Here is a 13683-nt window from a genome sequence, read left to right on the forward strand (position 1 = left end):
AGAAATTTAATAAATAAATAAATAAAATAAAATTGCTCAATATAAGCCCAGTTGCATAATCATTATTTGTTGGAAAAATCTGTACTGATGTATCCTAAGTTTCTGAGCTGTTGTGTTTCCCGTTATGACATGATCTTAATATATTGTTGCTTACTTTCCATTTTCTCATTATTTCCATTGATTTCTAAGAGTTTTAGAAGCCAGCATAGCAGAAAACAAAGCAACTCTGAAAAGGACACATCCGGAAGTGTGGAGTGACTCTCCAAATCCGTATGATAGAAAACGTCAAGATAATTGTCCGGTGGGATTGAAAAACGTTGGCAATACATGCTGGTTCAGTGCAGTTATACAGGTAGAGGATTTATACACTTAAGTAAAAAATTGAACAATGGTATGTACTAAGCACCAATGTATACTGGAGATACACGTAACTGATTTAACACACAAAGAACATGCTGTGCAGAAACATAAGACGAAGCATCAGAAAATGTTCAGTATTATCTACACTTCAATTTGCCATTAGATTTATCACTACAGTACGTGATTTATGCTAAATAAATATTGACTATTAAAAGGATAAGCATGTGATGATGATGATGAAGAAGAAGGAGAAGAATACCCTGTCCATCTGGCTGGGTTTCCTTCGCCTCTCTGGGCGGCTTACAGCACATCTAAAAACATAATAAAGCATCAAGCATTAAAATGAATAAGTTAATGAATTAGTTCGGCTTCATCCAAACTGTTGGCTTGACTTAGTGTGGTATAGTGGTTAAGAGCGGTGGACTCGTAATCTGGTGAACTGGGTTTGTGTCCCTGCTCCTCCACATGCAGCTGCTGGGTGACCTTGGGCTAGTCACACTTCTCTGAAGTCTCTCAGCCCCACTCACCTCACCGAGTGTTTGCTGTGGGGGAGGAAGGGAAAGGAGAATGTTAGCCGATTTGAGACTCCTTAGGGTAGTGATAAAGTGGGATACCAAATCCAAATTCTTCTTCTTCTTCTTCATCATCATCATCATCATCTTCATCATCTTCTTCGCTTTGTGAAACGCATGTGGCACTCCTGTATGGACACTAGGAAGGCCCCTGGAACAATACAAGTTTTATGACACACAGCATGGAGGCAGGTTCCACCCCGTATGGGACAGCTGCATTTTCCTGCATTGCAGGGGGTTGAACTAGATGTTCCTCAGGGTCCTTTCCAATTCTACAATTCCATGAAACCCTGTGATAAAACCACAGTATGTGCTGGAGTATCTCCTTGTAGACATTTGGGTGATCCTTTTCACCTTTATGTAGTCCTTCTTTTCTACTCCTCTGTGATGGTGTTACGCCAATCAAATAGAGGACGAATGAACTTTTCAAATCCTAGTTTTCCTTAATGCTTACAATAGACCATATTTCCAGTAGTTGTGCATGTCCAAGTAGTGGAAATTTAATCTCGTCAAGAGGCTTGAAAACTGACCTTAGTCTTGTGATCTCATATTAATGTCACCCATATGCAACTTTATACCTCTTAGTCATATTATATTGGCTGCTATCTACCACATACATGGAACAAATTTGAAATAAGATGATTGCCTTAAAATTGCTATCAAAATGCTAGGTTTGATACATTACAATTTTGTAGTGACAGAAATACAGATTCTTAAGTTTATCTGTTTTGTTTGACAACCAAAACAGATTATGTTTCAAGTTAGCATCCTCGTTGACTTCATGTGGGATAAATTTGGACATTACCTACTACAGTATTTATTTAACCACAGGATTGATAGGCTCCTTAGATTGCATCCACTGTGGGACAATATTTCATGCTTTCCCTAGGGGTCTTTTGAAATCTGACACATTTTAATAAGAGGTCAACAATGTGCAATGTTGCTTTCATTAATCAATGACGTGCTGCTGTGTGGTATAGTACTACGGTGAAACGAAAACAGATCTTACACTGCTGTAGCAAATTTCCCTTTCAATACTAGTTCTAATAAAAGTTTGGCTATATTGATATTGTCTTTTTATGGATCATTTCTTTGGTTTCCACCATTTGCATCTTAAGCCAAAAGTTTATTTTTGTTCAGTCAGTATCATTTGCCAGAAAAGCAAAGTTGTTTTGAACGTTCTTTTTGACCGTGTGGTAACACAAATCTCTTTGTGGATACAATATTTTCTGGAAACTTAAATTCCATACAACTTCCATGCATGCTAGCTTCAGCACTGAAGGTGATTTTTAAAATATATTTCAGCAGTGCATCTATAAGTGAGCATACTAAATATGAAGACCCCAAGACCCCCACTCAAAGCCATAATAAAATCTGCTTCTTAAAGTTTGTAGAATAGAATATCTATATCCCGAGATTTATTTAGCCCTTTTATTTTTTTCTAGTACTTTTCATCCTTTTTTTGTCCTGCATAGTTCTAAAATCAATAACAGTAACACATCTTCAGTTAACAGCATGTTCATTAATCAGAATATAAAAATATCTGGCATGAATCTCCTTGGTTCTTTTCTAATCATTTGCCACCCTTTTAAGCAGTGCATAGACTCCCATGAAGCTCTCCCACCGTCTCAGCTGTAACATATTGTAGAACGTGCTTTTTGTGTGGTCTGTGCCCTTCCCTTTAATGCCATAGTTTTTGTGAAAGCTAAGTATGATTCAGCCAGCAGCAGTAGTATTGATGCCAAATGTTACATTGCCATTGACTCTTTTATGTGTTGTATCCCTGAATCCGTTATAACCCCCCAAACAAGGAAGAAGCATGAGCACCTCCAGCCTTCTTTCACCTTGCCTCTTCAGTAGTATCTAAAATGCTATTTGTAGGGTTGACCCAAATCGAGATTCAGAAACCATTTGGGTCTCAGCTAGTTAGTCCTGCACTCTGTGCAATGGTAGAAAGTGGAAGAGGGAGAACTGCAAGACTTTGTAATGTTTGAAGTGGCTCTGAGTACTGCTGCCACTTAATTCAGATGCCTTTAAGGCTGCTGTCCTTTGCACAATTACCCAAGAGTGAGTACACTTGGGCATAGCGTGATTTGGTTCTTAGTAAATTTGCAGGCGTTTGAGTTGTATGTCTAACTTCTTTAAATGACTCCCCCCCCCCCCCATGGACCTTTCCCCCGTCAGCTGTGAGCTAGAACTGGTGTGTTGCTAGGAAGCTGCTATTCGTAAAGGTTTTTATGTATAGCTCGTTACCATGGCACTTGATGTCAGTGTAGACTTGGCAGAAAGCAGCAGTCTCAAACCAGAACAGTGAGACATTTGAAATTAGTTTTGAAAAGCTGGGAGCTTGTATAAATGTGTTCAGAAAAAAGGAACAACACTTAAGGTTTGATATGTTAAATATTCCGAAGAGCTTGGGCATATGAAGATTGTTAAGCATAGTATATGACCAGAGGGTATGTTGAAGCTGCATTTGCAATGCCCTCCAACTATCTTTTAAAATACAGTATGGGTAGGATTTCCCCTCCTCATGTCCACAGCTGTACTCCAACAGGGTGAGACAGGATCTCTAACTGGACAAGTAAAAATCTCTACTGTTGGTTAACTCTTGTCAGCAACCTGCAGGTTCTGATACTGGCTATCTTACAGTTCCCAGAGAATGCATGTATTGTTTATACAGTACAATGAACCATTTACATTCCACATTTTGAATACCTTCATCCATTCCTTTTAAGAGAAAAAAACTCTCAGAAAATACAGTTGGAGAAAAGTGATTTCTTCACAGAGCTTTTCAGAATAAAGCAAAAAGCATACAAGGCACTCCATATGGGCTACAACCCACAAACCAGTTCCGTACTTCTGCTAAATTTTTAAGTATGTTAAAGTGTAAATACCAAACACATTAAATGATCTGCAATTTTAAAAGGTTATATAAAATGCCTTTTCTTTTTCAGTCGTTATTTAATCTTCTGGATTTCCGAAGGCTAGTCTTGAATTATAGTCCTCCTGCCGGCGCTCAAGATCTGCCCCGAAACCAAAAGGTATAAGTAGAAATATGCATTATCAATAGACTAACATAATGCTTTTCCTAATGCATAATACCCCACTGTGTTTTGTCCCAGTTTGGGAAAATTCAGATGTGGTATTGAAATAATTGTGTGGAAAGGGTCATATTCAGCAGTGTACAACATTAGCACTGTAGGCAATGAAAACTATTATTTATTAGTTTTCTTACCTGCCCTTAACTGTGAGATCTCAATGTGGTTTACAACAATTCAAAAATGCATTACTAAAATCAGTTAAAACAAATTACAGCCATGAGAATATGGTGGGACCTAATCGATAATTATCTTGGTTGTCAAAGGCCAGCATAAAGGAGTACATCTTCAGCATACAACATAATATGAAGATGCCTGATGCACATCTGTGGGGAGGAAATTCAACCTCTTAGGGACTGCTATAGAGGCTCTCCCAGGCTGCCACCTCCTGAACTTCTGAGGACTTCCCTCTGCCAATCTTAATGCCCAAGAGGTCTGTAGGGAAGGAGGCAGGGGTGTTTTTTTCAGTACATTCTAAGGCCTACAGAGAGGCATCTAAGTTCTTGATAATGCTGCAGACTTTCAGCAAAGCGAATTTTACTTTGCATTTAAAGGCAAGCAAGTAAAACTAGCTTTGTTGCAGATAATAGAATTGAACTTCAAGGGTTGAGGGAAGTCTTCATTTTCATTTCCATCACTTCTAGTGACTTGTGGTGCCATGCTGTGCAGATCATTGGTGACCTTTCCAGGGGTTTAAGATACCAATATATGTGTAACTATTACCTATTTAATGCATGGGAATCCTGGGATAGTTAAAGGGAAGATAGGGGTTTGCCTCATGGCAGAGGACTAGCTCTTATAATGTATCATTTGACAGTAGTATAACTGGTGCCTTGGTTTATCTAGGCCATCAATCCCCTTTCTGTGGAACGGTACAACTGTTATTGGATTTTTGGTAGTAGTAGTCATTCATTGAGCTGTCCCCCCCCCCCTCCGAGAATATGTTTAGTCATTTTTTGAGAGACAAGGTTATGATTGTTATTGCAGTAATTCAGAAATTATAATAAAAGGCAATATAAAGTATAAAAAACCAACCTGCTAACTTTTTGTTTATTTTGTACACAGGAAAATAGAAATTTGCCTTTTATGCGTGAGCTAAGATACTTATTTGCACTTCTTTTTGGCTCCAAAAGAAAATATGTTGATCCATCAAGAGCTGTGGAAATCCTTAAAGATGCATTCAAATCTAATGACTCTCAGCAGGTAATGTTAATATTCTATCTTATTTTGAATAGAAATAACCATACAAATTATAGTTGAACCAAGCATACAAACATGGTGTGTGTAATTTCTGCTACTTCACTATGAGACAAACCACACTTAACCTGCTGTGATCAAATATTATGCATTCTGATAATTGCACGGTCTTTGTACCTATTAATACATCCTGGACTTCATATACACTTTTTAATTTTATTTCAATTTTATGTTCTGGGGTTTTCAAATAGTAAGTAATAATTTTCTTACTGGATGCACATCTGTACCAAGGATAGAAGTTCAGTTATTCAACTGCTGAAGTCCCTCATTTATATAAATTGGTATTTATCTTGGGTTATATTAGAATAATGGAATCTCTAGGAAATAGGTAACAGAAAACATCTTGCCATGCTATAAGTGCATCTGAAGGACTGGCACTGTGTTTGCTATTCACTGAAGCTGCTATGGTTTCACTCTTAATAGACACAGAGCCCTACAGAAGATGGAGAAGTCAATAACGGTTGCAGCAGGCTATTATTTCTGCCTACAGAGCTAAATTTGTAAAGCAAAATATCAGTTTGTAATATAGTAGTGGAATTGAATCTGATTCTTCGGGCTATATTCAACCTAACTTACTCAGAAATGAATGAACCTAAGTTTGCCGTTTCCATTAACTTAAATGGGCATACTCTGAGTAGGACTATTTTATTTATATATATATTCATTTATTTCAGAAAATGTATGTATCACTTGATTTGTAAAAATAATCTCAATGCTGATTTGCCAATCGCCACCCTTTACAATTCATTTATTTATTTAATAAAATATTACATACCACTTGATTGTAAATCGCAGCAGTTTACAATTTTATTTTATTTTTAATATCAATAAGCTGTTGAAAAGTAAGCTAGTACAGTATTATCTCAGGCCTAAGTTTCTTTGGTGGTAATAGGCCACACTACTTAACTAATCTCTCTGTTGTGACCACACTACTTAACCAATCTCTCTGTTGTGAGGTATAGGTATGCCTTCTTAAAAGCCAGATTTAATGTTTTCCCATCAAATGTTTTGAGCAATAGACTTTCCAATGGTCAAATCTCCCCCCTTTGCGACTGTAATACTGGTTCCACAGAATCCTTACAGCATATATTTTTTTGCTGTCCAATTCATTCGGCAGCTCGGTCCAAATTTTTGGTTCCACTTTTGAAGAAAACCCAAGATGGAACTCAGGATGCTAAATTAATCTACTTATTAAATGATGAGGAACCAAATAGAACCCATATGGTTGCTAGGTTTTTGACTAATGTGCTATTTACAAAGAAGAGGAATGGTTCTCTTCCGATTTATGACAATGCAGAAAATAATTAAGACCTATTATTGGGGCGATCCCCTTCATGGATCACTGCCTTGTCGTGGCGAAGGGGCTTGAATTACTCAGGGAAGCTATGAGCTATGCCGTGCAGGGCCACCCAAGATGGACAGGTCATAGTGGAGAGTTTGGACCAAATGTGATCCACCTGGAGGAGGAACTGGCAACCCACTCCAGTATCCCTGCCAAGAAAACTCCATGGACAAAGACAACAGGCATATAAAAGATATGACGCTGGAAGATGAGCCCCTCAGGTCGGAAGGCGTCCAACATGCTACTGGGGAAGAGCGGAGGACAAGTACAAGTAGATCCAAAGCTGATGAAGCGGCTGGGCCAAAGCCGAAAGGACACTCAGTTGCGGATATGCCTGGAAGCGAAAGGAAAGTCCAATGCTGTAAAGAAAAGTATTGCATAGGAACCTGGAATGTAAGAACCATGAACCTTGGTAAGCTGGATGTGGTCAAAAATGAGATGGCAAGAATAAACATTGACATCCTAGGCATCAGTGAACTAAAATGGACGGGAATGGGCGAATTCAGTTCAGATGACTATCATATCTACTACTGCGGGCAGGAATCCCGTAAAAGAAATGGAGTGGCCCTCATAGTCAACAAAAGAGTGGCGAAAGCTGTACTGGGATGCAATTTCAAAAATGATAGATTGATCTCGATACGAATCCAAGGCAGTCCTTTTAACATCACAGTAATCCAAGTTTATGCACCAACTTCCAGTGCTGAAGAAACTGAAATTGACCAATTCTATGAAGACTTACAACACCTTATAGAAATGACACCAAAGAAGGATGTTCTTCTCATTATAGGGGATTGGAATGCTAAAGTAGGGAGTCAAGAGATAAAAGGAACAACTGGCAAGTTTGGCCTTGGAGTTCAAAATGAAGCAGGGCAAAGGCTAATAGAGTTCTGTCAGGAGAACAAGCTGGTCATCACAAACACTCTTTTCCAACAACACAAGAGACGACTCTACACATGGACATCACCAGATGGGCGACATCGAAATCAGATTGATTATATTCTCTGCAGCCAAAGATGGAGAAGCTCTATACACTCAGCAAAAACAAGACCTGGAGCTGACTGTGGCTCTGATCATCAGCTTCTTATAGCAAAATTCCAGCTTAAACTGAAGAAAGTAGGAAAAACCACTGGGCCAGTAAGATACAATCTAAATCAAATTCCTTATGAATACACAGTTGAAGTGAAAAACAGGTTTAAGGACTTAGATTTGGTGGATAGAGTGCCTGAAGAACTGTGGATGGAGGCTCGTAACATTATACAGGAGGCAGCAACGAAAACCATCCCAATGAAAAAGAAATGCAAGAAAGCAAAGTGGCTGTCCAATGAGGCCTTAAAAATAGCGGGGGAGAGAAGGCAAGCAAAATGCGAGGGAGATAGTGAAAGATACAGGAAATTGAATGCAGATTTCCAAAGAATAGCAAGGAGAGACAAGAGGGCCTTTTTAAACGAGCAATGCAAAGAAATAGAGGAAAATAACAGAATGGGAAAAACCAGAGATCTGTTCAAGAAAATTGGAGATATGAAAGGAACATTTCGTACAAAGATTACCACAATTAAGGACAAAAGTGGAAAGGACCTAACAGAAGCAGAAGACATCAAGAAGAGGTGGCAAGAATACACAGAGGAACTATACCAGAAAGATATAGATGTCTCATACACCCCAGGTAGTGTGGTTGCTGACCTTGAGCCAGACATCCTGGAGAGTGAAGTCAAATGGGCCTTAGAAAGCCTCGCTAACAACAAGGCCAGTGGAAGTGATGATATTCCAGCTGAACTATTTAAAATCCTAAAAGATGATGCTGTTAAGGTGCTACACTCAATATGCCAACAAGTTTGGAAAACTCAGCAGTGGCCAGAGGATTGGAGAAGATCAGTTTACATCCCAATCCCAAAGAAGGGCAGTGCCAAAGAATGCTCTAACTACCGCACAATTGCACTCATTTCACACGCTAGCAAGGTTATGCTTAAAATTCTACAAGGCAGGCTTAAGCAGTACGTGGACCGAGAACTCCCAGAAGTGCAAGCTGGATTTCGAAGGGGCAGAGGAACCAGAGACCAAATTGCAAACATGCGCTGGATTATGGAGAAAGCTAGAGAGTTCCAGAAAAACATCTACTTCTGCTTCATTGACTACGCAAAAGCATTTGACTGTGTGGACCACAGCAAACTATGGAAAGTTCTTAAAGAAATGGGAGTGCCTGATCACCTCATCCGTCTCCTGAGAAATCTGTATGTGGGACAAGAAGCTACAGTTAGAACTGGATATGGAATAACTGATTGGTTCAAAATTGGGAAAGGAGTACGACAAGGCTGTATATTGTCTCCCGGCTTATTTAACTTATATGCAGAATTCATCATGCGAAAGGCTGGGCTGGATGAATCCCAAACCGGAATTAAGATTGCCGGAAAAAATATCAACAACCTCAGATATGCTGATGATACAACCTTGATGGCAGAAAGTGAGGAGGAATTGAAGAACCTTTTAATGAGGGTAAAAGAGGAGAGCGCAAAATATGGTCTGAAGCTCAACATCAAAAAAACTAAGATCATGGCCACTGGTCCCATCACCTCCTGGCAAATAGAAGGGGAAGAAATGGAGGCAGTAAGAGATTTCACTTTCTTGGGTTCCATGATCACTGCAGATGGTGACAGCAGTCACGAAATTAGAAGACGCCTGCTTCTTGGGAGAAAAGCAATGACAAACCTAGACAGCATCTTAAAAAGCAAAGACATCACCTTGCCAACAAAGGTCCGTATAGTTAAAGCTATGGTTTTCCCAGTAGTAATGTACGGAAGTGAGAGCTGGACCATCAAGAAGGCTGATCGCCGAAGAATTGATGCTTTTGAATTATGGTGCTGGAGGAGACTCTTGAGAGTCCCATGGACTGCAAGAAGATCAAACCTATCCATTCTCAAGGAAATCGGCCCTGAGTGCTCACTAGAAGGACAGATCCTGAAGTTGAGGCTCCAGTACTTTGGCCACCTCATGAGAAGAGAAGACTCCCTGGAAAAGACCCTGATGTTGGGAAAGATGGAGGGCACAAGGAGAAGGGGACGACAAAGGATGAGATGGTTGGACAGTATTCTCGAAGCTACTAACATGAGTTTGGCCAAACTGCGGGAGGCAGTGAAGGATAGGCGTGCCTGGCGTGCTCTGGTCCATGGGGTCACGAAGAGTCGGACACGACTGAACGACTGAACAACAACAATTGGGGCGATAAAATAGCTGATAAATTAATTTTTAACAGATTTTTATTTTAATTTTAAAAAAACTAGTTCAGTTGGACTACTCAGATCTCAGTGTGATTTAGATGGAAGGGTGCAAATGGGTTGTTTTAAAATTGTTTTCGTACTGTATTGTTTAAGTTTGTTAAACTGTTTTACTCTGTGTGTATTATGATGAATGTGTTTTATGATGTGATATGGGCCACATGGCCGAAATAAACCTACCTACCTACCTACCTCAGGTTAAGAACTTAATTTGTTCTGGAGGTCTGTTCTTATCCTGAAACTGTTCTTAACCTGAGGTACCACTTTAGCTAATGGGGCCTCCCGCTGCTGCCACCACACCGCCAGAGCATGATTTCTGTTCTCATCCTGATGCAAAGTTCTTAACCCGAGGTACTATTTCTGGGTTAGCGGAGTCTGTAACCTGAAGCGTCTGTAACCCGAGGTACCACTGTATGGGAAAATGCCAACTACTTTAATACTGCTTAATAGCCAAAAGCCCTTTGGAAGGTATTTGGACCCACTGCTGTCCTGTGTTTGCACAGCAGTTTACACAATACAGTGAGCTTCCCATTATTTTAGCCATAGGAAAATTAATATGTACAAGTATCATAGCTGATGAATACAATATTTTCTTGACTACTAGATTTGAATGTGTATTTGTTTGCTCTCTCAACAGCAAGATGTCAGTGAATTCACACACAAATTATTAGACTGGTTAGAGGATGCCTTCCAAATAAAAGCTGAAGAGGAACAGTAAGTAGTCATTTTAAGAAACCAGCAGTATCTTCTGATTTCCTGTAGGACAAGTTTTGTTACTTGAAGAAGAAGGAGTTTGCTCAAAATTTTACCCTCGGGAATCTAAATGTGCTTCTCATTTATTCTTAGAAAAATAAATTTAAAATAATTTCCAATAGTGGCAGTACAGATTAAATGTGATTACAGCAGCCATGTAATATCAAGAAAGAGAGAGAGGAGGGCAAGCAAAGATGGCATCACCTATTTTCTTTTTGCCCCCTCCCCACAAGTCAGCCATGTGAAGAACTGCCCTGTGACAGAGCTGGGGGTAGAGGAAGGAGATGAGGAAAGAACCATCATCCACCAGCCCCTGGGTCAGCTTGGCATTGTCCCTTGTTCTGCTTCCCTGTATTTAGAGGAACTGTGCATCCTCCATGTGTAAATTTTGGCTTTTTGCTTGCTTTAAGTGTAATATCTATAGCGAAGCTGTTGTAATTTATTATTATCAGCCACTTTGTGGACTCTGCTTGAAAAATCAGGATACACACCAAATAAATTAATAACAATACATTTTATTTTAAAAAATCACACACCTCAGATTCTCCTGGTTCTTTTAAAAGCATATGGGTCAATAAAATAGGGTCAATAAAATAAGTGTTGGCTCTGTTGAATGCAGACTTTTTACATTTTCTTGAAGCAGATTACTCTTAACAAAATCGAAAATTCTTTCCAGTAGCACCTTAGAGACCAACTGAGTTTGTTCCTGGTATGAGCTTTCGTGTGCATGCACACTTCTTCAGATACACTGAAACAGAAGTCTCTTGTAATTCTTGTGTGTTTTTTTAATCATTGTATTTTTAGGGATGGAGAAAAGCCAAAGAACCCGATGGTAGAGCTGTTTTATGGGCGGTTTCTAGCAGTTGGAGTTCTTGAAGGTACTGCTCTTGAGTGGGAACAGTCTTAAGTTTAATAATAATAATAATAATAATAATAATAATAATAATAATAATAATAATAATAATAAATTTATTTATTTCTATCCCACCCAACTGGCTGGGTTTCCCCAGCCACTCTGGACGGCTTATCTTCTCTCTAATCAAAATGTTAATGATGAACAAAAATAGTGCGTACGAGTCTCTCTGTGTATAGAAGCAGTGAAGTGAAAATATAGGGAAAACATTCTAAATACTCCAGATAATGGTGTGTAAGTGCAGCAGAATTTTGTTGGGCAGTATCTCGTTCAAACTGAAAGCTAAAAGGTGGTGCATCTGTTTACAAGGCATCAGGCTTAGTATCGGTGCTGGGTAGGTCTGCCAACATACTCCCATACTTCCAGAGCTACCCTTGCCACTTGAGATCAGTGGGGAAGTCCTCCTATATATGGGGCTTCATGATGTAACAATAGTGGACTGCTGTGGGTGGGGGACTGGAGTTAGGGAGAAGAGGAAGAGGAAATTGGCCTGCTCGGCCCCTAACCACTAGGAGTAGGTAACCTGGAAAAAGTGGGGAGTGATTAGGGTTGAGGGGAAGTGTGCTGTAAGGCTTAAATGCGCTCCTCCTCTCTGCACAGTGTCAGGATGTTTTAGGGGGATAAAAAGGAGGTTTTCCTTCTTGCTTTTCCACTCTCCAGAGCACAGCCTCCTGCTGCATAGCTCACAACAGACATTTCACATAGCATGCAGATAAGTGAGTTCGTTTTATAAGCAACTTTAAGAGCTGCTATAAAATAAAATGCATCTTCATAGTGTATATGATGATAAATGTTCGTTGTTGAAATCTTAACTCATCCCTCTTCTGATAAGGAAAGAAATTTGAAAATACAGAGATGTTTGGCCAGTACCCACTTCAGGTTAATGGCTTCAAAGATCTACATGAGTGCCTAGAAGCTGCCATGATAGAAGGGGAAATTGAATCCTTGCACTCAGAAAATTCTGGGAAGTCCGGCCAGGAGGTGAGTGATATGCTTGGACTTCTAGAGACGTTGGTAACAGTTTCCATGAAGCTGACCTAGTTTAAAATATAGATGGCACAAATGCAAGTCATTTTGGCAGGTCATTTATTTACGCTGATAAGACTTGCCCACTTTCATCTCAGATATTTTTTTGGATAACCACCAGTTCAGAAAATATTTAGACATGGTAGCTCAAGAGAGGAAATGTTTGGCTGGAAACATTTTAATTATTTCAATAAATGAGTTGATCTAAATTAGTACATTCCAACTGGTTCTACAGTTTATCTTTTGCCACAGAACTGGAAAGGCGATCTGGATTTAGATTATGCTTGCTCTTGGCAACCCAGTAAACTTTATGCTTGAGTGATTCATTGCATCAAACTATGTCAATTAAATTATGCAATACATCTCCTATCCAGGAGGTAGGAAATACGGCTTATTCTTTTCTATGGACTCAGAGTGTCATCTTCAGGTAGTGGTTCTTACACCACAAAATTTCCATATTGCCCTGGTAGAAATATGAGAGTAAATATTTCTGGTGTGTAACAGGATCTTCCACTTGTCAACAGTATGAGAAATAGGACTGGATCATTGGCTATCTAGGGCAGTGTTTTTCAACCACTGTTCCGCGGCACACTAGTGTGCCGCGAGATGTTGCCTGGTGTGCCGTGGGAAAAATTGAAAAATCCAAGAGAATTACTTTATATATAGTCAATATAGGCACAGAGTTAAATTTTTTAACATTTTCTAATGGTGGTGTGCCTCGTGATTTTTTTCATGAAACAAGTGTGCCTTTGCCCAAAAAAGGTTGAAAAACACTGATCTAGGGATGTTCATACATTTATGCTTTGCAGATGGTGGATTTATGTCCTGTTAATATATGGTCCTAAACATTCTAAAATTTTAGAATGTGTGTCAAATTGACAGCAAGGCAGAGTTTGGGTAAAGATTTCACACCTTTGCATGTATTCAGATAAAGAAACATCTCTTGCACTTGACTTTTAAGTTTTAGAAGATACAATTCTCTGCTACAAAACCAAATTCTAGCATTTTAAAATGGAATGGAAAACACTTTCACTTTTAATGAAGGAAGATAAAATAATAATAATAATTGTATCTTCTCACTCAACCTTATACT

General features: G+C 39.2%; 1 protein-coding gene across 4 annotated transcripts in view; it reads left to right on the plus strand.

The window, feature by feature from the left end:
• Positions 1-13683, plus strand: part of USP25 (ubiquitin specific peptidase 25) — a 69735-nt gene that overhangs the window by 31442 nt on the left and 24610 nt on the right. For all 4 annotated transcript variants that reach the window (XM_033146851.1, XM_033146852.1, XM_033146853.1 and 1 more), the window contains exons 5-10: positions 190-352; positions 3887-3973; positions 5096-5233; positions 10536-10612; positions 11456-11529; positions 12397-12545. In XM_033146851.1, coding sequence (XP_033002742.1) covers positions 190-352; positions 3887-3973; positions 5096-5233; positions 10536-10612; positions 11456-11529; positions 12397-12545 — 688 coding nt within the window. The remainder of the gene's footprint in view (positions 1-189; positions 353-3886; positions 3974-5095; positions 5234-10535; positions 10613-11455; positions 11530-12396; positions 12546-13683) is intronic.

This window comes from Lacerta agilis, chromosome 4 (assembly GCF_009819535.1).
Source record: "Lacerta agilis isolate rLacAgi1 chromosome 4, rLacAgi1.pri, whole genome shotgun sequence".
Lineage (NCBI taxonomy): Eukaryota > Metazoa > Chordata > Lepidosauria > Squamata > Lacertidae > Lacerta > Lacerta agilis.